Below are 24,960 nucleotides of genomic sequence, written 5' to 3' on the forward strand. Positions count from 1 at the left end.
AGTTATTGTATTGTAATTTGGCACAAATATTAAAGACGCCCTCCCACTGTGCGCCCGTCCCGTGCCCCGTACTTTAGGGTACTTGTCCCCCCCTCCAGGCCCGTTTGTACTCACACTACCTGGGCCTCGGCGAATGCTTCTTGCTGCCTATACGTCATCACGCAGTAACATGTCACACGCATTGATGACATCATGGCGATGCGTGGCTTTGTTTCCAAATCTTTCCGTAGACCTCAGAGTTTTTGTGCATCTTGACGACTGATTTTGAATATTTTCATCGACCAAATCTGCAGTAAACACTCCACCTCCGCATTACACCAACGGGAACCTTTCGCCGCCATTGTTTTAAATGTCCGCGCATGGTCCCGCCTTCTTTTTTCTATGTCCCAACAGGCGCACATGAAATTACCTCAGAACCGCCGTAGGCCTCGTGCTCGTACTATGTAATATGATCTTTATGAACCGCTGGACAATTCAAAGGTTTCAAACCAGGCTAGGACATGAGCTGGGGCACTGAAACTGAGTCTTTACATCAGAATCACAATGTGAATGAGTTCAAGATATTTAGCAGCTATAGCTAACTTAAGTAGTTGTAGAATGTAAATGATTTAATATCCGTAAATACTGAGTAGCAGCTCTTATCTCAGACTACTAGGTTTCCTTTGTTCTGTTCTTCCAGATCTTCTACATATGGGATGTCAAAGTCAAATACATCAGAGGGCCAAAAAACAAATTTGCTACAAGCCGAGGGCCTGAGTGGTTCAATGTTTATTAAAACATATTAAAATGATTGCATATAACCTATTGAACCAAGACCTAACACAGTGTACCATATTATATATAATAATTAAATAAATAATCCAATATTTTTGTATGGCTCCAGCAGTAATTTCAGGTGAAAACATTTTTCAACAGGCTCACAGACAAAAACAAAATTCCTTCAAAGAGAAAACACATGTCCTGTACATTAAATTAATAAAATAAAGCAATATTTTCTTATGACCTTAGCTATTTCAAGGAAAACATTTTCAACATGCAAGCAGCAAAAAAGAAAATGTCCTTCAAAAATAAAATGTGTTCCTTAATATCATGATAAAGACACACAGCTTTGCCTTTTACCTCCGTGAACATGTGCTCTGCCCTGTTCTCATCGTCCACCTTCCGTTTAGCCATTATTGGGGGGGGTGCGGAACGTTGACATCTGCCCTGAATGCTTAAGAATATTGAAGACAGGGCGGCCCACTTGCGGCGCTACAGTGAGTTTGTGGGCTACCGTTGCATTGTGGGTAATGTAGTTTTTTGCGTGAAAAAACCAGCAGGCGGCTGTGGCGTGCGGGCTGGTTCTAATACTAATCAAATATCATCCCGGGGGCCAAGATAATTCTTTGACACCCATGCCTTAAGTCGTTTAAACTTAACCGTCACCTTTAGTGACTAAACTTAACCCTAACTAAATTTAACCGTCAACTTTTGTCGTCTAAACCTAACCGTCTCCTTTGGTCATCTAACTTAACCGTCACCTTTTGTCGTCTAAACTTAACCTAAACTTAACCGGTTAAGTCTAAACTTAACCGTCTCCTTTGGTCGTCTAAACTTAACCGTCACCTTTAGTCGTCTAAACTTAACCGTCACCTTTAGTCGTCTAAACTTAACCGTCACCTTTAGTCGTCTAAACTTAACCGTCAACTTTAGTCGTCTAAACTTTACCGTCAACTTTTGTCGTCTAAACTTAACCGTCTCCTTTAGTGACTAAACTTAATTGTTGGCTCCCTCCTCCTCAGTATGGACGTGTAGGACGGATGCTCCACGTAGCTGTAGTTGATCACGCCTCCGTCGTCCTCATTATCGATATCGTCGTCTTCCATGTCGTCCGTATCGCTGGTGTCCAGACACCTGCTGTCCCCGTCCGGCGCCTCTTCGTCGTCCTCCTCGTCTTCCTCCGGCTCGTTGTAGCAGCTCCTCCTCATCTTCCTCCGTTGGTTGTTCCTCACTGACGCCTCCAGAGCTTTCTGTGTCCGGTAGAAGTGGGAGAACTTGTTGAAGATGATGGTGATGGGCAGCGCCACCACCAGGGTGCCGCCCAGAATGCAGCCGCTTGCCGCCAGCTTCCCCGCCACCGTGACGGGCACCACATCCCCGTAGCCCACCGTGGTCATGCTGACTGTCCCCCACCACCAGCAGGCCGGGATGGTGTCCAGACCCACGTCCTGAGGAACAGACGGAGGGGCTTCATTTTATGTGGTAACATAACAAATACACTCAGGGCGCCCTCCCACTGTGCCTACGTCCCGTGCCCGTGCTTTAGGGTCCTTGTCCCCCCTGTCGACAGAAGGTGACGGTTAAGTTTAGACGACAAAAGGTGACGATTAAGTCTAGTCACTAAAGGTGACGGTTAAGTTTAGACGACTAAAGGAGACGATTAAGTTTAGTCACTAAAGGAGACGGTTAAGTTTAGACGACAAAAGGAGACGGTTAAGTTAGACGACAAAAGGTGACTGTTAAGTTTAGACGACAAAAGGTGACAATTAAGTTTAGTCACTAAAGGTGACGGTTAAGTTTAGTCTCTAAAGGAGACGGTTAAGTTTAGACTACAGAAGATGATGGTTAAGTTTAGTCACTAAAGGTGACGGTTAAGTTTAGACGACTAAAGGCGACGGTTAAGTTTAGACGATTAAAGGAGACGGTTAAGTTTAGACACTAAAGGTAACGGTTAAGTTTAGACGACAAAAGGTGACGGTTAAGTTTAGACGACAAAAGGAGACGGTTAAGTTTAGACGATTAAAGAAGATGGTTACGTTTAGACACTAAAGGTGACAGATAAGTTTAGTCTAAAGGTGATGGTTAAGTTTAGTCTCTAAAGGTGATGGTTAAGTTTAGTCTCTAAAGGTGACGGTTAAGTTAAGACGACTAAAAGAGACGGTTAAGTTTAGACGACAGAAGGTGACGGTTAAGTTTAGTCAGTAAAGGTGACGGTTAAGTTAAGACGACTAAAAGAGACGGTTAAGTTTAGACGACAGAAGGTGACGGTTAAGTTTAGTCAGTAAAGGTGACGGTTAAGTTTAGACGACTAAAGGCGACGGTTAAGTTTAGACGACAAAAGGTGACGGTTAAGTTTAGACGACAAAAGGAGACGGTTAAGTTAAGACGATTAAAGAAGATGGTTAAGTTTAGACACTAAAGGTGACAGTTAAGTTTAGTCTAAAGGTGACGGTTAAGTTTAGTCGACAGAGGGTGACGGTTAAGTTAGACGACAGAAGGTGACGGTTAAGTTAGACGACAGAAGGTGACGGTTAAGTTCAGTCACTAAAGGTGATGGTTAAGTTTAGACGATTAAAGGAGACGGTTAAGATTAGTCTCTTAAGGAGACGGTTAAGTTTAGACACTAAAGGTGATGGTTAAGTTTAGACGACAAAAGGAGACAGTTAAGTTTTGACGACAAAAGGAGACGGTTAAGTTTAGACGATTAAAGAAGATGGTTAAGTTTAGACACTAAAGGTGAAAGTTAAGTTTAGTCTAAAGGTGATGGTTAAGTTTAGTCTAAAGGTGATGGTTAAGTTTAGTCTCTAAAGGTGACGGTTAAGTTTAGACGACTAAAAGAGACGGTTAAGTTAAGACAACAAAAGGCGACGGTTAAGTTCAGTCGACAAAAGGAGATGGTTAAGTTTAAACAACTAAAGGAGACGGTTAAGATTAGACGACTAAAGAAGATGGTTAAGTTTAGACACTAAAGGTGACGGTTAAGTTAGGCGAATAAAGGAGACGGTTAAGTTTAGTCGACAAAAGGAGACGGTTAACTTTAGACAACATAAGAAGACGGTTAAGTTTAGACGGCTCCTAGCGCGGTACGGTTGCGTTCACACTGGTCAAAGGAACTAGACTTTAGCCGTGAAACCTGTTTGAGCACAGTACGGAGGCACAGTGGGAGTGCGCCCTCGAACTAAAAATGCCTTTTGACTTTCAGGACATAAAACTTCCCCTCCTGAATAACAACAAACAACAAACACAAAAAAATAAACAGAAACCATAAAGTTGTGACGACACTTGAGAATTTAGCAATAATTGACTTTTAGAACCAAAAACATTGTTATTATCACTTATATTAATTATTATGTTGACTATTCATTTCTAAATCATGGTAATAGATCACCAGATTCATGTTTTCCTTTCTTTATGTGAGCACTGTATGTTATTTATTTATTTTAATAATAATATATAATTAAGCTCTGTGCAGCAGAGTCATGTTAATCAGGACCCAACTAAAAAAGACAAAAACCCACTAAAAAAACCCACTAAAAAGACACAAAATGACACAAAACAACTAAAAACGACACCAAAAAGACACAAAATGACACAAAACAACTAAAAAAATACACAAAACCACTAAAAAAGACACAAAAACACTAAAAAAAAGACACAAAACAACTAAAAAAAGATACAGAATGACGACTAAACGACACAAAATGACAAAAAGACACAGAACAACTAAAAAAGAGACAAAACAACAAGAAAAGGACACAAAACAACGAAAAAAAGGACACAAAACAATGAAAAAAAGACACAAAACAACTAAAATAAGACACAAACAACTAATAAAGACACAAAACAATTAAAAGAAGACACAAAACAACTAAAAAAGACACAAAACAACTAAGACACCAAAAAGACACAAAACAACTAAAAAAGACACCAAATGAGACAAAACAACTAAAAAAGACACCAAATGACACACAATGAAACAAAAGAACTAAAAAAATGACATAAAGACACCAAAGACACACAATGACACAAAACAACTAAAAAATTGACATAAAGACACCAAAGACACACAATGACACAAAACAACTAAAAAAGACACCAAAAAGACACCAAAATGACACAAAACTAAAAAAAGACACAAAACCACTAAAAAAGACATCAAAATGACACAAAAGACACAAAACAACTAAAAAAAAATGACATAAAAAGACACCAAAAAGACACAAAACAACTAAAAAAAGGACACCAAAATGACACAAAAAGACACAAAACAACTTTAAAAAAATGACATAAAAAGACACAAAATGACACAAAACAACTAAAAAAGACACCAAAAAGACACAAAATAACACAAGACAACTAAAAAAGACACCAAAATGACACACAACAACTAGAAAAGTCAACAAAAATGAACATTTAGCACCCATGTTAGCATGTTAGCAAAGCACGCCACAAACATGCATTAAAACACCAACAAAAGAGACACACAATCCAGATTGACTCTCCCTGTCAAGGGTACTTCGCCGTAAAGACTCGCGGCATCGAACATTAACCCGCGAGAGAGCGAAAGAACGACTCTTTAAGTCAGGAAGAACACGGACAGGACGGGTTGGCAGTGGGGGCTGTCCTCCGCCAAAGAAGCTCTCGACGCTAACGACGTTAATGTAACAGTCAGACGGAACCTCTTCGTACTCGGCACAAAACAACTAAAAAAATACACAAAACCACTAAAAAAGACATAAAACCACTAAAAAAAAGACACAAAACAACTAAAAAAAAGACGAAACAACAAGAAAAGGACACAAAACAACAAAAAAAGGACATAAAACAACAAAGAAAGACACAAAACAACTAAAAAAAAGACACAAACATCTAAAAAAGACACAAAACAACTAAAAGAAGACACAAAACAACTAAAAGACACAAAGCAACTAAAAGACACCAAAAAGACCCACAATGACACAAAACAACTAAATAAGACACCAAAATGACACAAAAAGACACAAAACAACTAAAAAAAAGACATTAAAAGACACAAAAAAGACACACAATGACACAAAACAACTAAAAAAGACACCAAAAAGACACACAATGACACAAAAAAACTAAAAAAGACACCAAACAGACACCAAAATGACACAAAATGACACAAAACTAAAAAAAGATACAAAACCACTAAAAAAAGACACCAAAATGACACAAAAAGACACAAAAAACCTAAAACAATGACATAAAAAGACACCAAAAAGACACAAAATAACTAAAAAAGACACAAAACCACTAAAAAAAGACACCAAAACAACTTAAGAAAATGACATAAAAAGACACAAAATGACACAAAACAACTAAAAAAGACACCAAAAAGACACAAGACAACTAAAAAAGACACCAACAAGACACAAAGACACAAAACAACTTAAAAAATGACATAAAAAGACACAAAACAACTAAAAAAGACACCAAAATGACACACAACTAAAAAAAAGACACAATAAAGACACAAAACAACTAGAAAAGACAACAGAAAGGAACATTTAGCACCCATGTTAGCATGTTAGCATGTTAGCAAAGCGCGCCACAAACATGCATTAAAACACCAACAAAAGAGACACACAATCCAGATTGACTCTCCCTGTCAAGGGTACTTCTCCGTAGAGACTCGCACTGTACGCTTAGACTAAAGGCCTCATATCGGGAACGGCATCGAACATTAACCTGTGAGAGAGCGAAAGAACAACTCTTTTAGTCAGGAAGAACACGGACAGGACGGGTTGGCAGTGGGGGCTGTCCTCCGTCAAAGAAGCTCTCGACGCTAACAACGTTAATGTAACAGTCAGGCGTTACCTCTTCGTACTCGGCGGTGTAAGCGATCCCAGAGAAGACGGACACTCCGACAGCCAGGTACAACAGCAGGATGCCCACCTCACGGTAACTGTGCTGCACAAACGAGACGGAGGAGCGCTCGTTAGAGGTTCTCAGTATTACTCCGGGTCGGCAATGAGTCCTGACCCCAACTGAAGGAGTTCAAGGACCTCGGGATCTTGTTCAGATGGAGCGTGAGTTTGGCCGGAGAATCGGAGCAGCGGAGGGCGGTGCTGCGGTCGCTCTACCGCACCGTTGTGACGAAAAGAGAGCTGAGGAAGCCAAAGCTCTGGATCTACCGGTCAGTCCTGGTTCCTACCCTCACCTGTGGTCATGAAAGCTGGATCAGGACCCAAAGAACCAGGTCGCGGATACAAGCGGCCGAAATGTGTTTCCTCAGGAGGGGAGCTGGAGTCTCCCTTAGAGAGAGGGGGAGAAGTTCAGCCATCCGTGAGGAACTCGGAGTAGAGCCGCTGCTCCTTTGCGTTGAAAGGAGCCAGTTGAGGTGGTTCAGGATCATCTGGTGAGGATGAACCCTGGGCGCCTCCCTAGGGAGGTGTTCCAGGCACGTCCAGCTAGGAGGAGGCCTCGGGGAAGACCCAGGACCAGGTGGAGAGAGTAGATCTCCACACTGGTCCTGGGAACGCCTCGGGATCCCGCAGTTGAGCTGGTTAATGAGGCCCAGGAAAGGGAAGTTTGGGGTCCCCTGCTGGAGCTGCTGCCCCCGAGACCCGACCCCGGAGAAGAGGTTGAAGATGAGATAAAAAAATATGTCTATGTCACCAAACCTGCGTAACAAATGGCGTCGACCCAAAAAAGGCTGCACAAACCGAACGAAGACGTAATAGAACACATCAACTTAAATCATAACGTTACGGTGCAAACCCTTTTACACTTTAACCTTTCAACATTTGCCCGGACGCCGTACATCCGCTGTCCCCAGCCCTCACCCTAGGCTGCAGTCGCCGAGTCTGACAGATCGAGCTGACTCTGTCAAATTTTGAATGTTTACAACTCTCACGCCCCTCCCCCTCTACCGCCGAGCTCCTCCGCTCCCTCCCATCGAGTGCTCGTCAGTGCACGTGCACCAGCGTCCTGTGAACACACCCGTGTCTTCGCTCATTGATAAACAGCATGGAGTACATGCTACATGGAGGTAGGCTGGCTGACTTACTCGAAGATAGCAACTGCTAACGTCATTTAGCATATGCCTAGCTTTAGGTGTGCTAGCTTGTAGCATGCGCGAATAGGGGGGAGGGGGGTTCTGTGGCCTGTGATGCGGACGCGGCGGATTTTTGAAAGACAAAAAACAAGCTCTAGGTGCACATAGAGGCGCTTTTTCCCCCCTCACACCGGATGATTTATCGGAGAATAGTGTCATCTTCAGTGAATATTCCCAAACAAATGTTGCCGAGTGCAACTTTAATACGCAGGAAAGAAACCATCAGTGATGTGCATTTATTATGAAAGTGCTGCTTCACTCTGAATGTAAATTAAAATGCATCTGACTTCCGTTAACCAGTAAACAGTCAAAGGAACCAAAGATCTGTTTACAGCTCACACATGATAATGTTTCCTCTCACTATGTTATGATGGAGTAGACTGTAACGTGAGCTGCTGTAATGTAAAACAGATATTTGCGGAGTGAGGCTGACGTAATGAAACCCGAGAGGAGCTCTGTAGTTGAGTGGAGTCACCGATACTCTTCACGCGAGACAGACTGAACGATTAGATTTCAACGCAACATCTCTTTTAGACAAACTTTCCGCCGTTAAGGGTTAAAACTTGCGAGACGAGAAGTCCTCATCTCATCATCTCATCTCCAGCCGCTTATCCGGGGTCGGGTCTCGGGGGGCAGCAGCTTTAGCAGGGGATCCCAAACTTCTCTTTCCCAGGCCCATTAACCAGCTCTAACTGGGGGATCTCGAGGCGTTCCCAGGCCAGTGTGGAGATATAATCTCTCCACCTAGTCCTGGGTCTTCCCCGAGGCCTCCTCCCAGCTGGACGTGCCTGGAACACCTCCCTAGGGAGACACCCAGGGTTCATCCTCCCCAGATGATCCTGAACCACCTCAACTGGCTCCTTTCAACGCAAAGGAGCAGCGGCTCTACTCCGAGTTCCTCACGGATGGCTGAACTTCTCCCCCTCTCTCTAAGGGAGACTCCAGCCCCCCTCCTGCGGAAACACATTTCAGCCGCTTGTACCCGCGACCTGGTTCTTTGGGTCCTGACCCAGCGTTCATGACCACAGGTGAGGGTAGGAACGAAGATTGACCGGTAGATCCAGAGCTTTGCCTTCCGGCTTAGCTCTCTTTTCGTCATAACGGTGCGGTAGAGCGACTGCAGCAACGCCCCCGCTGCTCAGATTCTCCGGCCAAACTCACGCTCCATCGTCCCCTCACTCGTGAACATGAGCCCGAGGTACTTGAACTCCTTCACTTGGGGTAAGAACTACACATCTTGAACCTAAAAGCCCAAGTATCACTGCTTTAGTTTGGAAAACTTAGTTTTAGTCTCCAACGTCCTGCAGCATGTCCCTAAAGTCCAAACCTCCTCCTCCTGAAAACCCAAAACCACATCTTTAAAACAAAAAGCACAGTTTCCAGCTCTGCCCACGATCCGTCAACCTGCATCTGAGGCATTTGCGGAAAAGGTCAAATAAAAACTGATTGCATTGTTGTTTTATTTTCCCAAACAGGTTGGTTTAATGTCACTGTGAGTCACAGAGTCAAACAATAGAGTCTGCAGGAGCATCGAGACATCCTGACTCACCCGCAGTGTCGCTCCCAGTGACCGCAGTCCGGTCGAGTGTCGGGCCAACTTCAAAACTCTGAAGATCCTCATTAACCGGAACACCTGAAACAGAAGACAAAGATGCGTCATGCATTTAACTTCCGTCTCTCTCATAAAAACATTTACAGAACTCTGATTGGTTACAAGATAATTTCACATTGAGTTTCCCCAGCGTTTCCAAAGATGCTAAGCTAACCGTCCCGATACACTTCAGGTGGGCTCTTTACAGGAGTCAACCTTATTGTGTGACATATTTCTGGTGACTGCCAGAGTAACTAAACACCTATAAAGAACATATGGATGTCTGAAAGTGTAATTTCTGTATTTGTTAACCTGGACCCTATGGACCCGTGTATTTCTGCGTAAGTGACTTATGGCGACAACTCTTTAAGTGGTCCAGTATTGACAATTTAAGAGCCGAGCATCCCCATTAATCTCCAGACTGGGTATCCCCAGCCCCTTCTGCCTGCAATTTGAATTCGCCCTGCACCTGGGTCTGGAAAAGAGCAGGTCTATTCTTCCCGTTTACCTATCCAATTTTTGGATTCAATCACTAAGTGGCTGGTTAAACCTGATGACGACATAGAAGCGTCACAAGCAGCTTTGTCTTTAATATTTACCTTCAACATGGCCGCTGCAACCGCTGAAAACTGCCCTGGAGCAATTCCTCCAAAGAAAGGATATATTTGCTTTACTGCTGACTGGTTTTGGTCAAATTTTAATCTACTAGTTAGTCCTGCTGGTGGTCAAAAGCATGGAGTTTGTCAAAGATCATTGGTCTGATGGAAGAAGAACTGTTCAATCGCGTGAATGACGGCAGCCTTCCCAGACTAACGTGCAATCTACGATCTGACAATAGCCAGGCTACATAATGTCTGCAGGCTCTGGTGAATTGTGGCATACATTTGGCTCCTATACATTTGACAGTGCCAAGGGGTGGCAGACTGGGGTGGTGGTGCCTCTGTTTAAAAAGGGGGACCAGAGGGTGTGTGCTAATTACAGGGGTATCACACTACTCAGCCTCCCTGGTAAAACCTACTCATAGGTGCTGGAAATCAGGGTTCGTCCTATAGTTGAACCTCAGTTTGAAGAGGAACAATGCGGATTCCGTCCTGGACGTGGAACAACGGACCAGGTCTTCACTCTCGCAAGGATCCTGGAGGGGGCCTGGAGTATGCCCACCCGGTCTACATATGTTTTGTGGATCTGGAGAAGGCATATGACCGGGTCCCTCAGGAGATACTGTGGGAGGTGCTGCAGGAGTATGGGGTGAGGGGGTTACTTCTGTGGGCCATCCAATCTCTGTACACCCAAAGCGAGAGCTGTGTCCGGATCCTCAGCAGTAAGTTGGATTCGTTCCCCGGTGAGGGTTGGGTTGCGCTTTGTGTTTAAAGGAGCCAGTTGAGGTGGATTGGACATCTAGTAAGGATGACCCCTGGGCGCCTCCCTAGGGAGGTGTTCCAGGCACGTCCAGCTGGGAAGAGCAGGTGGAGAGATTATATCTCCACACTGGCCTGGGAACGCCTCGGGATCCCCAAGTTAGAGCTGGTTAATATGGCCCGGGAAACTGAAGTCTGGGGTCCCCTGCTAAAGCTGCTGCCCCTACAACCCAAACCAGTATAAGCGGTTGAAGATGAGATGAGATTTGGCTCTGAATACGGCTTCAAAGCTATATTGCTGTTGTATCCCTCCGTCAACCAGCCAAGTTGCAGTTTAAACCCAAACTGTCCAGACTTATATAATACATGTAGTGAACACTCATCTAATTTGTCCATCCTTGAGTCCAAGTGCCACCTTTAAAGAAATTCCCTCCAGATAATCCTAAGATATCGCATTCACAAGAGTGGTATGGACGGAAAACCCCAAAACGGAATGCTTCGTCGCTGCCTCAGAGGCATAAAAGGTGAGTATTAAGTGTAGGTTCAGTGTGTTTATATTCTTACGACACGTGACACTCTTGTCTACTACCAAGTGGTGTATGAATGTGCACTTGAGTGGTACTGGAATAAACTGAAAGTCGAGGAAACTACGAACTGCAACTTGTTTACTGAGTTTATAGAGTCTAGAACTTGACAATTGTCTGTAACTAATTTGGTATTTCTTTCTAACATAACTACATTTCGTTTACATAATGAAGAGATCTATACCTGTATGAGTCGTCCCAGATTTCCCAGTTCAGACTCTGATCCCACAGTCATGTCGAAGAGCAGCGTGACGTAGATGGGAGCCACAGACACCATGTCGATTATGTTCAGAGGGTGATGAAAGAACTTCTTCCTGTTCGGTGCAAGCAGCAGCCGCGTCACCACCTCCAAACAAAGACAACACTTTTTCTTCATTGATATCTTTGCACACTTCACTCGTATCACCACCACACTCTTATCTCCTCACCTCGAAGGTGAACCAGCAGGTGCAGAACTCCTCCAGAGCCTGCATGGTCGGGTCCTCTATCAACTTCCCTTCGTCGTCATACGTCTGAGACAAAAAAGGAGAGAGAATAGATAAAATCTCCAATTTATTTTCAATGATACTTAAAGATTTTACCCCTCATTTTACCAACAAGCGTTCTGCTTTATTGTTATTGAATTATTTGGGGAGAGAAAAAAGGGGGTCTAAAAGTCTGACACTGTGGGTCATCCCTCAGACAAAATTGAAAAACTGAGATCCATGATCCCTCCTCCTCATTTTGACACAGTGGCACTATTAAAAGTATGCCAGATTTATTGTAAGCAGCTCCTCTTTGCAGTGTACCCATAGATGTGCAGACAACTATCACTGGATTAGCCTGTGAATGTTCTCATTTGTCCAGGTCGTTGTTCTCCTCAAAGCAATTTCAGACAAAAGCAACTGGACTTGGTTATTTGTCTAGGAAGACGTTTCACCTCTCATCCAAGAGGCTTGCTCAGTTCATGTACACATCTGACCAGGCTGGGACTGGACCAGGACAAGGACCAGGACCAGGCTGAGACTGGACCAACTAACCAGTGTGGAGATCCAGGTGTTTAACCTCTCACAAGGCCGATGATGTCACTGGAACCCTTTGTGCTCCAACTGATGAAGCCTCTTGGATGAGAGGTGAAACGTCTTCCTAGACAAATAATCAAGTCCAATTGCTTTTGACTGAAATTGCTTTGAGGAGATCTGGATTACTATGAAACTGAAGAAAACTTAAAAACGTGAAGATTCTCAGGCAAGTTCTGCAGTTAGCAAGAGCATCTTTTTTCTTTGATTTCTCAGAGGATTTATGGACTTTGGACATCGATGGACATTTAAGATAACGTAAGGAATGAGTCCTTAACCCAAGTGAAGGAGTTCAAGTACCTCGGGATCATGTTCACGAGTGAGGGGAGGATGGAGCGTGAGTTTGGCCGGAGAATCTGAGCAGCGGGGGCAGTGCTGCAGTCGCTCTACCGCACCGTTGTGACGAAAAGAGAGCTGAGCCGGAAGGCAAAGCTCTGGATATACCGGTCAATCTTCGTTCCTTCCCTCACCTGTGGTCATGAAAGCTGGGTCATGACCGAAAGAACGAGGTCGCGGGTACAAGTGGCCGAAATGGGTTTTCTCAGGAGGGTAGCTGGAGTCTCCCTTAGAGAGAGGGGGAGAAGTTCAGCCATCCTTGAGAAACTCAGAGTAGAGCCGCTGCTCCTTTGCGTTGAAAGGAGCCAGTTGAGGTGGTTTGGGCATCTAGTAAGGGCGTCTCCCTAGGGGGGTGTTCCAGGCATGTCCAGCTGGGAGGAGGCCTCGGGTGAAGACCCAGGACTAGGTGGAGAGATTATATCTCCACACTGGCCTGGGAACGCCTCAGGATCCCCCAGTTAGAGCTGGTTAATGTGGCCCGGGAAAGGGAAGTTTGGGGTCCCCTGCAAAAGCTGCTGCCCCCGCGACTCGACCCCGGATAAGCGGATGAAGATGAGATGTAAGTCACACAAAATCTAAAAATATGTGTATGTTGTCTATGTGTTCAGATTTGGCCAAGTTCTGACTCCAAAAAGCAGCACGATATCTGATCAACAACTCTCGACCAGCTCCTTATAGTCTGCAAATGTGAATGTGAAGACTCTTTCCTGTTCTCCGTACCAACCTGATACTCGGGAATGCTGTTAATACACATGGTGGAGATGGATGTGAGGACCACCACGATGGAGACCAGACTGAAGAGCTTGCTTGGGATGGAGTATCCGGGGTTCTCCAGCGTCAGCCACAGACACTTCCTGATGTTCCCATAACGCACTTCCTGGAAATGCTGCATGTCTCTGTGAGGACAGAAGGATGTGAGTCGGGCCGCACGATTAACCCTTCAATTATACATTCTTCCTGGAGTCTTTTCTACCTGTTTAAGTCGGATATTTCATCCGCAGATGTGTCGATGCTGCTGACGTCGCTCTCGTCATCCCAGCTGCGTTGCCGGTTGCTTTCCAGCTTGCGATCGTGGTAACGGTAACTACAGCAACTGTCCAGGAAGAACTCATTGATGCCCCAGTACTCTATCTCCTGACTGTGGGAAATATGAGTCAAATCAAGCTACTTTTTACCACAGACTTATAAAATACAGGGACGAATCTACCGTGACGTCACCCTTTGGTCTGTGGACTACAGTCGTGCGAAACGGTTGAAGTTTTGCATGAACCTCAAATGTTATGGTTAGATGGTAAAGGTTAGTATAGGTGGTCGCGAAGCTATGGAAGTTTTTGAATCTATAGTTATTATCTAGACACAATCGCGCTAGGCACTAAAGAGAGAACGATGTCAGTGCTGGAACCGTCCGTGCTGCATTTACAGAGCTGGCTGAAAATCTGCAGTTTCCCTTAACTAACGCTAGCTAGCTAATATTTGTTTTTTATTTGAAAAATGTTCTATTGAAGTCTGATGAAGTGAAAACACACTGAGAGGGTCAAGGTCCTGAGACTCTACCCTGGCAACACTCAAAAACAAGTTCATGGCTAAAGCTTAATGTATGTATATTGCTAAAGCTTAATCCTGTCGCTAACACAGCAACCTGCCAATCGCATGGTGGCAACCGCTACTTTATGGTCTATTTTGACTCTAAATTGGACTTGGTTGAGGTTGAGACTATTAACTCGTTAGGAAAATGTTGACAGATGGAACTTCTCATAAATCAAGTGAGAAGTTCAAGCTCATTCCCTCATTGACTTCTTTACAATCACACTTCTTTTTGGAGCCAGTGGAGTCTCCCCCTTCTGGACATTAGAGAGAATGCAGCTTTAAGTGGAGTCTCCTCCTGCTGGACATGAGAGAGAATGCAGCTTTAAGTGGAGTCTCCTCCTGCTGGACATTACAGAGAATGCAGCTTTAAGTGGAGTCTTCCCCTGCTGGACATTAGAGAGAATGCAGCTTTAAGTGGAGTCTCCTCCTGCTGGACATTAGAGAGAATGCAGCTTTAAGTGGAGTCTCCCCCTGCTGGACATTAGAGAGAATGCAGCTTTTAGTTGAGTCTCCCCCTGCTGGACATTAGAGAGAATGCAGCATTAAGTAGAGTCTCCTCCTGCTGGACATTAGAGAGAATGCAGCTTTAAATGGAGTCTCCTCCTGCTGGACATTAGAGAAATTGCAGCTTTAAGTGGAGTCTCCTCCTGCTGGACATTGGAGAGAATGCAGCTTTAAGTGGAGTCTCCTCCTGCTGGAACCAGTTTGCTTCACCCAAAATGGGTTTATTCTCTTTTAACGCTCCTAACTTTAAGACATTTGTAAAGTTATTTTATCAGCTTCTGTAAAAGTTTGTCTGTGAGACAGGACAATTAAAGATTAGACTGACCTGAAGGAGAAGACACACAGCTCCTCCATGATGTGAAGTTTGCCCGTCTGGTAAAAGTGGAGGACGTAAGGGAACAGGCAGGGATTCCTATCAAAATAAAACTCCTTCTGCTGTACGTCATAATCGTCACACACCTGCGAGAGAGAGAGAGAGAGAGAGAGAGAGAGAGAGAGAGAGAGAGAGAGAGAGAGAGAGAGAGAGAGAGAGAGAGAGAGAGAGAGAGAGAGAGAGAGAGAGAATTAAAAAATGGAGATGAGGAGAAAAGAGACATAACGAAAAGTTGACCCACCTGCAGTATATCCTCCTCTGAATCACAGGCCAACAGTTTTCCCAGTCTGGTGTTCGGGAACTTCTTCAGCGTGCTGGAACAGAGGCTCTTCTTCAGACCCCCGACATTCACATGGACGAGACCCTCGTCAGAGTCCTGGTGGACCCAGCTGGGTAGACGCTCCTTCACCATGGTTACCTGCGACAACAGAGATGAGTTTGAAAATGGAGAAAAACTCATACAAGCAAGGCAAGGCATCTTTATTTATATAGCGCATTTTATACCAAGGGATGCGATACGGTGGTGTGGTGGTTAGCACTGTCGCCTCACAGCAAGAAGGTTTCCGGTTTGCGCCCCGGCTGGGGCCCTTCTGTGTGGAGTTTGCATGTTCTCCCCGTGTCTGCGTGGGTTTTCTCCGGGTTCTCCAGTTTCCTCCCACATTCCAAAGACGTGCAGGTGTTAGGTTCATTGATGACTCTAAAATCACCCGTAGGTGTGAATGGTTGTCTGTCTATGTTCGTCTCTGTGTCCTGTGATAGACTGGCGTCCTGTCCAGGGCGAACCCCGCCTCACGCCCGATGTCAGATGGGATCGGCTCCAGCCCCCCCATGACCCCAGATGAATGAATGAATTAATTTTATACCAAGGCAACTCAATGTGCTTTAAGCTTTAATGTTTATAACCTGGATTTAAAAGTGCTCACAGTTGGGGCTGATTTCAGATCTGCTGCTAGTTTGTTGCAGTTGTGTGCAGCATCACAGCTAAATGCTACTTCACCACGTCCAGTGTGAACTCTGTGCTCCACTATCTGACCCGGGTCAGTAGATCTCAGAGCTCTACTGGGTTTACACTCTACGAACATGTCCTTCATGCATTTTGGACCAAAACCATTCAGTGATTTGTAAACCAGTAGCAGAACTTTAAAATCTGTTCAGTAGCTGACTGGGAGCCAGTGTAAGGTCTTAAGAACTGGGGTGATGTGATCTGATCTCTTTGATCTGGATCAAACTCAAGCTGTTTGATCCTTTTTTGGGGGGGTCCAGTCAGAAGACCGTTACAGTAGTCGAGTCTATTGGAGATGAAAGCATGAATCAGCTTCTCCTGATTAGTTTGAGACCAAAAAAACCCCAACGTGAATTCTGCATATGTTCTTAAGTTGATAAAAGGCCGATTTGATGACGGGTTTGATGGCTGTTGAAGATCAGATCTGAGTTGATCGGCATTTCAAGGTTTCAGACTTGGTCTTTAGTTTCTCAGGGTGTTTACTGACAGCAACCCTCTTCTCTTTGTTGCCAAAAACAATTATCTAATTTTTTTCCTGATTTAACTGAAGGAAATGGAGAACGTGGGATGTATATCTGTGTGTCATCTGCACAACTATGATAGTTGTCATCAAAATTATGCAGAATTTGACCCAAAGGCAGCATATGCAAGTTGAACAGAAGGGGTCCGAGGACTGACCCCTGAGGAACTCCACATGTCATAGCCACTGGGTCAGGTTGATAACTACCAATGGTCACAAAAAAACTCCACTCCTCCAAGTAGGACCTGAACCATTGTAGGACTGTCCTGCTGAGTCCTGCCCAGGTTTCCAACCTGTTCAGCTGTATACTGGGTAGGATTCAAACATTAAAATGGTTTGAATCCTACTTGAAGGACAGGGACTACTTTGTGTTTATAGGTAGATACAGATCTGAGCGGGCAAAACTTACATGTGGAGTTCCCCATGGCTCAATTCTGGGGCCTCTTTTGTTTAATATCTACATGCTGCCACTGGCTCAGATCATGAAAAACAACATAGGTCACCACAACTATGCAGATGACACACAAATCTACATAACTATATCACCAGGTGACTGTAGTCCAATACAAGCACTGAGCAGATGCATCGAGCAAATCAACGATTGGATGGAGAAGAACTTTCTACAATTAAACAAAGAGAAAAATGAAATTATTGTTTTTGGAGCCAAGGAAGTACGATCAAAAGTCAGCACCCAACTTCAAGCAGTAATGCTAAAAACCACAAACCAAGCCAGAAATACAGTGGCCTGGGGCAAATCACTACAGCAAATAGAAAGAAACAACGCCAAATCCAAAACAACAACAAATCCCAAGCCACAACGACAAATCCAAAACCACAACGACAAATCGGAAAACACAACAACATTAACTTCTACCGGAAAGGGTAGGTCTCTCTGATCAGAGCATGGACCCTCCTGATTGGACAGACGGACTGTCTGTCTTTAAACAGGGAGAGAGAGATGGAAAACCCGGAAAAGAGCCTATTTTCAAAGCATGAGTATTTCTGAAAATACTTCCGCTATTATTAAGAATTAGTTTTGATGCAGGGCATCCGTACGGCGTGACAGATGATATGTTGTCAACCCACCTAAACATCAGGATGAGTATATCGGACTATGTGGGAAGTACTTCAGCAAAAACACTAGCTGCGTGTTAAACGCAACCTTTGCTAACGGCAGATAGCCAAGTAGCCACACTGGTCCACGCAGCTCTGTGAGGACGGCACGTCTCACCTCATCTGGATGTGAACAGTTTTTCCTTCTGTACAACTGTAGGGGTTCGGACTTTGAGCTTGATAGATGATGGCCCAGTTGACAAACTTCAGTGTGGGGAATTTTTTTATTGACACCAAAACCCCAAAAATATCCAGAGGTGGCAAAGCAAAAAGTAGCAGGATTATTTACAACAGGAAGGAGAGGAAAAATATTTACAACAAGACAGAGCGAAAAAATATTTACAACGGGACTTGCAAAAGCAATTAGGACCCACATGCCTCTCAGCCAAAATGCTCTCTCCTCAAGTGAGCAAAGCTTCCTTTATATATACCCTTTGGCCCCTCTGGGGCAAACCAATTATCCCAGCACAGGGGTTTCCACACAAACAGGGAAATAGAATACCCGACCACAAAAAAAAACCCCGTTAACTTTCATGTCAGTGTGTGGCACTAACAACCCTCCATACGGTTGTGCCATTGTTCCCACAAAACATCTCAATTCCCCATACATTCATCTTAAATCATAATATTAATAACGTCCGTGGTCAGCTGACCCATGGAAGCGCGCCAACCAGCGCTATTTAACTCAGGATCCGGAACTGCCTCGGTTCGGCCGAGACCCGAGACAGACCTCTACAGCAACATCAGGTGAGCGTGTGTGTATGCGTGTGTGTGTGTGTATGTGTTGTGTAGGCATCGAGTGTGCACCCTCGACGACCTACGGTGGGCAAACAGAGTTCAGGGAAATGGGCGAAAGTTTGTGTCACTGTTGGACCGCAAGATGCGGTCTGTTAGCAGACAGTTTGGATGGAGCATGGCTCCACCGGAACAATGAGAGCGCAGCGTGCGCTCCCAGCACCGGCACTCTCTGAGAGAAAGAGCGTGCTGGCCAGGGAGTGACGGGCGTTCAAAGGCGCTCCGTCACATTATCCCTCTCCTCCCCGAGGTTGACGATGTTGGTGGATCTCGTAGGTCACAGGGCCCATCTTCCTGAGGATGGTGTACAGGCCCTGCCGTTTGGCAAGCAGCTTGCTGTTGGAGGATGGCAGGAGGAGTAGGACCTTCTGGCCGGGCTGGTACTCTCTGAGCCTGGCCTGTCGGTCATACCATGCCTTCTGGGTCTGCTGGGCCTCGTGAAGGTTGACTTCGGCCTCGTCCCGGTACTTTGCCAACCGGTCCCTCATCTCCAACACCACGAACACCAACGCCAGTTGCGGGAGCCTCCCAGACCTTCATCAGCAGGTCCAATGGCCCCTGTACCTCCCAGCCGTACAGAAGCTCAAACGGGGAGAACCCTGTGGACGCTTGGGGGAACCTCCCGGTAGGCAAACAGCAGGTAGGGCAACCACTGGTCCCAGTCTCTCCCAGTGTCGGCCACAAACTTCTGAAGCATCTTCATCAGGGTTTGATTGAAGCGCTCGACCAGACTGTCAGTCTGAGGGTGGTATGGGGTGGTCTTGATCGCGGAAATCCCGAACTGTCGGTGGAAGAGCTGCAGGAGTCTGGAGGTGAAGTTGGTCCCCTGGTCGTTAATGATCTCGTCCGGAACACCAACCCTGAAAAACAGCTGGACAAGACAACGCAACACAGCAGGAGCAGTGACAGTGCGCAAAGGAAAAGCCTCCGGAAACCGTGTGGCGTAATCACAGATGACCAGAATGTACTGGTGCCCCCCACTGCTCTTGACCAATGGGCCAACAATGTTCATGGCTATACACCTAAATGGAGTGGAGATCACAGGCAGGGGTTGGAGGTAGGCGCGGTCGGACTGGCGGACATAGCAAGTCCTCTGACAGGTGGGACAGGTTTTGCAGAAGGTCTGCACATCAACATACATGGAAGGCCAATAGAATCTGGAGGATATGCGCAAATAGGTTTTGTTGCAGCCAAGATGACCTGTCCAAGACAAGGTGTGTGCCAGGTGCATTATCATGGGCCGACATGACCCAGGAACCACAAGGCGTTTGACACCGTCTGCTACTACATACAAAATATCACTGTCAACAACAAAACATTCTGTCTCTCCTTTTGCCATATCCAGCCCCCCAACCACCTTGGCGAACAAGGGCTTCAGAGTCCCGTCCTCCCTTTGCAATGCCCCAATGTCCCCTGGCACTTCCCACATGCCTTTTGCATAGTCCGGCTCTGGAGATTTCAGCCCCTTTTCAAACCACCGCTGACGGCGAGACTTCCTAGGCCCCTTTGTGCCCCCCTAAAACATACTGCTGTCCAGGGTTTCAAAGAGTTCGGGATCAGGCCCCTTTGCCTGCCCCGGGTCAGGCACCACCCCCGCTCTTGCCTGGGCGCGAGTGATAACATGAACGGACAAACCCTTCCCCAGGTCACTGGCTTTGGGACCGGCCTCCAGCAATAAGTCCAGTAGCACAGGTAAGTCCCAACCCAGGATAGCAGCAACGGGTAACCTTTCCACCACCCCCACAGTTAGCAGGTAAGGTTGCTCGTCCACCACCACCGTCACCTCCGCTGTGGGGTAGGAATGGCTGTCCCCATGCACACACAAAATGTCTTCCCGTCTGCTATAGTTCACAATGTCCGTTGGCACCAACTCCCTTCGGACCAGTGTCAGGAAGCTCCCTGAGTCTACCAGTGCCGTCACAGATTCACCATTAATGGTAATGTCTTTAAAACGCTGCTGCACTCTCCCAGCACTTGAAACCTCAGCCCGGGGAGTGTAACAGGCCCCGTTAAGTTTCGCTTTTCTGATAGGGCACAAAGAAGCCTTGTGCCCTGCCTGCTGGCAGTAAAAACAGATGAGCTCCTTACCGGGGGTTCGCTGGCGAGGTGCGGGCCGGTGTTCTCCAGGTGGATGCTGGCTGGCTCTGGTTGCTGGTCTGGGCTGCGATGGAACGTGACGACTGGGACCACCCTGGTAGGCGGTTGGGCCTCCCCTCCAGGCGTTGAGGTACTGCAGCGCTAGCTTGCCTGCAGCTAGCCCATCTGTCGGCTCGTGCTCCTTCACCCAGGTGCGGATGTCTGGCGGGAAGACACGCAGCAGCTGCTCCAAAATGACCTGCTCACCCATCTGCTCCTTTGTGTGTTGCTCTGGCCGAATCCATCGACGGTAGAGACCCTTTAAGCGGTGGTAAGTCCCTGTTGGGTTCTATCCCGGTGGAACTGCCAGGGACCGGAACTGCTGGCGATAAGTCTCCGGAGAGACGTCAAACTTGGTCAGGAGCGCTGCCTTCAGGTCCGGGTACGCCCTGTCCTTGCCCATTGCTGTGTATGCCTTGAGCGCCTTCCCCGTGAGCAGAGGCACCAGGCGACACGCCCACTCCCCATCTGGCCAACCCCACGTTCTCGCAATATGCTCGAAGCGGAGCAGGTAATTTCCGATGTCCTCTCCAGCTAGGTACTGTGGGCTCTTGGGGTCGCCAAAGGGTCTGCTCTCCGGCCTAGGAGGTTCTGCCCCACTGCCCACCCCAAACCTTGGTGGCCTTAAGGGGGAACTGTGGTGAGGCGCAGCAGGTGTAGGCAAGTCCATTCTCAGGCTCATTAGCGACTCAGGTAGTGATGGGGCACTGGGTGGTGCTTGGATAGGTGCGTCCGGCCTTCGCTCTGCCACTGCCTGAACCAGTTGGGGGGCTGGCCACGTAGCCCGGAGTCCCCTTAACTCTGCCAGAAACCCCTCCTCTCTTTTCTGCTGTCCCTCAAGGAAGGTCCTCATGACCGCCACCAGTTCCTCTCCTGCACTTGGAGCTCCAGGGCCGGGCCTTCAGGACTGGAGCTGCAGCAGCTCCTCCGCCTTCCTCGTCTGTGGACCAGGCTCCCTCCTCAAAATCTTCCTAACGAGCTGGTTCCTGCTTCCGTGAGGGCAGTCCAGTACGTCTTCCATTGTACCGGATGTGTGCTCCTCGTCGACTGGCCATCCCACTTCTGACACCAAATGTAGGGGTTCGGACTTTGAGATTGATAGATGATGGCCCAGTTGACAAACTTCAGTGTGGGGAATTTTTTTATTGACACCAAAACCCCAAAAATATCCAGAGGTGGCAAAGCAAAAAGTAGCAGGAGACAAGACAGAGTGAAAAAATATTTACAACGGTACTTACAAAAGCAATAAGGACCCACATGCCTCTCAGCCAAAATGCTCTCTCCTCCAGTGAGCAAAGCTTCCTTTATATATACCCTTTGGCCCCTCCCCCGGGCAAACCAATTATCCCAGCACAGGGGTTTCCACACAAACAGGGAAATAGAATACCCAACCACAAAAAAAAAAAAAACCATTAACTTTCATGTCAGTGTGTGGCACTAACAACCCTCCACACGGTTGTGCCATTGTTCACACAAAACATCTCAATCCCCCATACATTCATCTTAAATCATAATATTAATAACGTCCGTGGTCAGCTGACCCATGGAAGCGCGCCAACCAGCACTATTTAATTCAGGATCCGGAACTGCCTCGGTTCGGCCGTGAACCCGAGACAGACCTCTACAGCAACAGCAGGTGAGCGTGTGTGTGTATGTGTTGCGTAGGCACCCTCGACGGCCTACGGTGGGCAAACAGAGTTCAGGGAAATGGGCGAAAGTTTGTGTCACTGTTGGACCGCGAGATGCGGTCTGTGAGCAGACAGTTTGGATGGAGCATGGCTCCACCGGAACAATGAGAGCGCAGCGTGCGCTCCCAGCACCGGCACTCTCTGAGAGAAAGAGCGCGCCGGTCAGGGAGTGACGGGCGTTCAAAGGCGCTCCGTCACAACAACCCTGCTTCTCTCAAACGTGACTTTCATTATGTACTGCTACACTACGTGTATGGGGCTGTAACGAACAGCAGGAGAGCGAGGACAGAGAGAGAACTAATTTATTATTTTTACTTTATCACATTTTCTAGACCAAGTGAATCTAACATAAACACTGATGCTGAGTGTCCAGCAGCTTTTAAACCGAGGTTTTGTAACAAACCTCATGTTTTATATGAAATGTTGACTTATCTCTGAACTTGCAAATACAACTAAATAGATGAATAGTAACATTAAAAAAGGTTATCCTATAAATAAACCAGTAAATTTAAGACCATTTTAAAACTGAATCTGGGTTATTTTCTGTATATTTAAGTATGAGATCATCATTACCTATATCTACCTTTGAAATGTTTCTCTCATTAACTGTAGATATTGTGTCCATATAACCAGGCACGTTAGAAAGCCCTTACCTTCACTAGGTCCATCATCAGGAGACAGTTTCCAGAAGGAGGACTAGATTATGAAATGTCCCATTTAGGTGACAGTCTACAAAAATACTCCAAGTGTTATACTGTGTAAAAACCTTTTATGCAGTTAAGATCAGTTACTGCATTAATGTTAGGTCTGCATACAGAAGTGAAACTATTTACCAACATCCCAAAATATACAAACTATTAATGTATTTTTATATTCAGGAACTACAGTTAAAACAATAAGAAACATTATGCAATACAAATGTAAAATAAGTATAACTGCACCAGCAAAACTTAAAACACAAGACTGGATCTTTTTAAAATATGAATATGAATGTGCAAAATGGTCAAAAGTAATAAAAAAAACCATGTGTCCATTTAAAACTAGAAAGCACTCATTAGATTTGTACAATCCTAAATTAACTATTGTATTATTAGAAAAATGTTTTAATTGATCAAAATACATAGACAATCATGAGTTATATGGAACATTTTTTTCTCAACATAGTAAAATATGCAAACGTGAATAGTGACAATGGTAAAAACAAACATATTGCAATGTTTTAGAAAACATTTTTTTTATTCATATGAATTTTAGACTTTGCCTGACTTTTTCTTGATGAATAATAATCTTAAGCTTTAAACTTTCACACTGATGTCCTGTGTTAAACTGCACATGTTGTGTGAGAGACAGGCTGTCCAGCTGTCCCCGGTGATGTTCTGGCAGGTTGTGGAAAGGGCAGGCAGCACAGCTCTCTGGTACAGCAGTCTTTGATGAGGTGATGATGTAATGATTGCTTATTTTTGCTATTTTTTATCTTTTATCTTATTTTATCTTATTTTGTATTATGTTTCTGCTTGTAATATTATGTTGATGCTGTGATAAACGAATTTCCCCGTCTGCGGGACATTAAAGGTTTTCTGATTCTGATTAGGGGATCACTACTCCTCTGAAAAAACTGTTGTATTAAACACTGACAATAAATAATGTAGTCAAACACAAGGGCCCTGCAATGAATTCAATATGCATGACGTTTATAATGTGTTTGTTCAAACTGTTATAGAGATGATTTAACTTTATTGTCTTTTATGAGTCTGCAGTTGAATCGTATTTGAGGTGTTTATAAGTCCAGCTTTACTGAGATGAGTTCATCACATTATGTCATTAAGATTATCATATAATATTATCATTGAGGTCAGAGGGACTTGTAGAGTTGTGTCTGACTGCATTATACTCGGTGGTGTTATTTTACACAGCATCATGTCAGTGGAGTGGATCTGTTTACTATAGAACATGTACAGTTAACAGTTCATGCTAGATAGAGTAAATGCACATGTGTTTGTTCTGAATCTACAACACTAACAGCTGTGTAACTGTAGGTGCATCTGTCTCTACATTAACGTTACCGACAGCCTCTCCATTAAACTTAGAAACTGATGCTAACACACCAACATCGCTGTTAACGTTACGTGCCTGATAGCTCCGTTTTAACTGTCTATGGGCTGCTGGGCACAGGCAATAACAGTCCTTACAACCTTAAATTATAAATACATTAGCTGTTCAAACATAATCTCAAACTAACGCTCTGTAACTACACTTCAGGGTTTTAACATTAGCGAACTGATGTTACAGATTTCGCCGGGCTAACCTGTAACGTTAGGTTTGATAAAATCCGATGCTAACCGCTAATGCGGGCTAACAATAGTGTTAGCTTGTTAGCTGGTGCGTTTCGGGTGCTTTACAGCAAGAGTACTAACACTTCGGTTTTTATGACTGAAACACTCATGCTGGTTGATGTGGATGCTGACAAACATAAA

The 24,960-nt window shown here is 45.4% G+C and overlaps 1 protein-coding gene across 1 annotated transcript; it reads right to left on the reverse strand.

Moving 5' to 3' along the window:
- Positions 1–1,694: 1,694 nt before the first annotated feature.
- Positions 1,695–15,643, reverse strand: LOC310946827 (delayed-rectifier potassium channel regulatory subunit KCNS2; the record flags this gene model as incomplete). Its single annotated transcript, XM_083913385.1, has 9 exons — positions 1,695–2,207; positions 6,601–6,693; positions 9,390–9,473; positions 11,558–11,719; positions 11,802–11,885; positions 13,492–13,663; positions 13,741–13,905; positions 15,184–15,317; positions 15,473–15,643. The coding sequence occupies 9 exons, from the start codon at positions 15,641–15,643 to the stop codon at positions 1,743–1,745; spliced, it is 1,530 nt and encodes a 509-aa protein (XP_083769511.1). The 3' UTR covers positions 1,695–1,742.
- Between the last annotated feature and the right edge of the window lie 9,317 nt (positions 15,644–24,960).

Source organism: Echiichthys vipera (genome assembly GCF_963691815.1).
Source record: "Echiichthys vipera genome assembly, chromosome: 1".
Taxonomy (NCBI): domain Eukaryota; kingdom Metazoa; phylum Chordata; class Actinopteri; order Perciformes; family Trachinidae; genus Echiichthys; species Echiichthys vipera.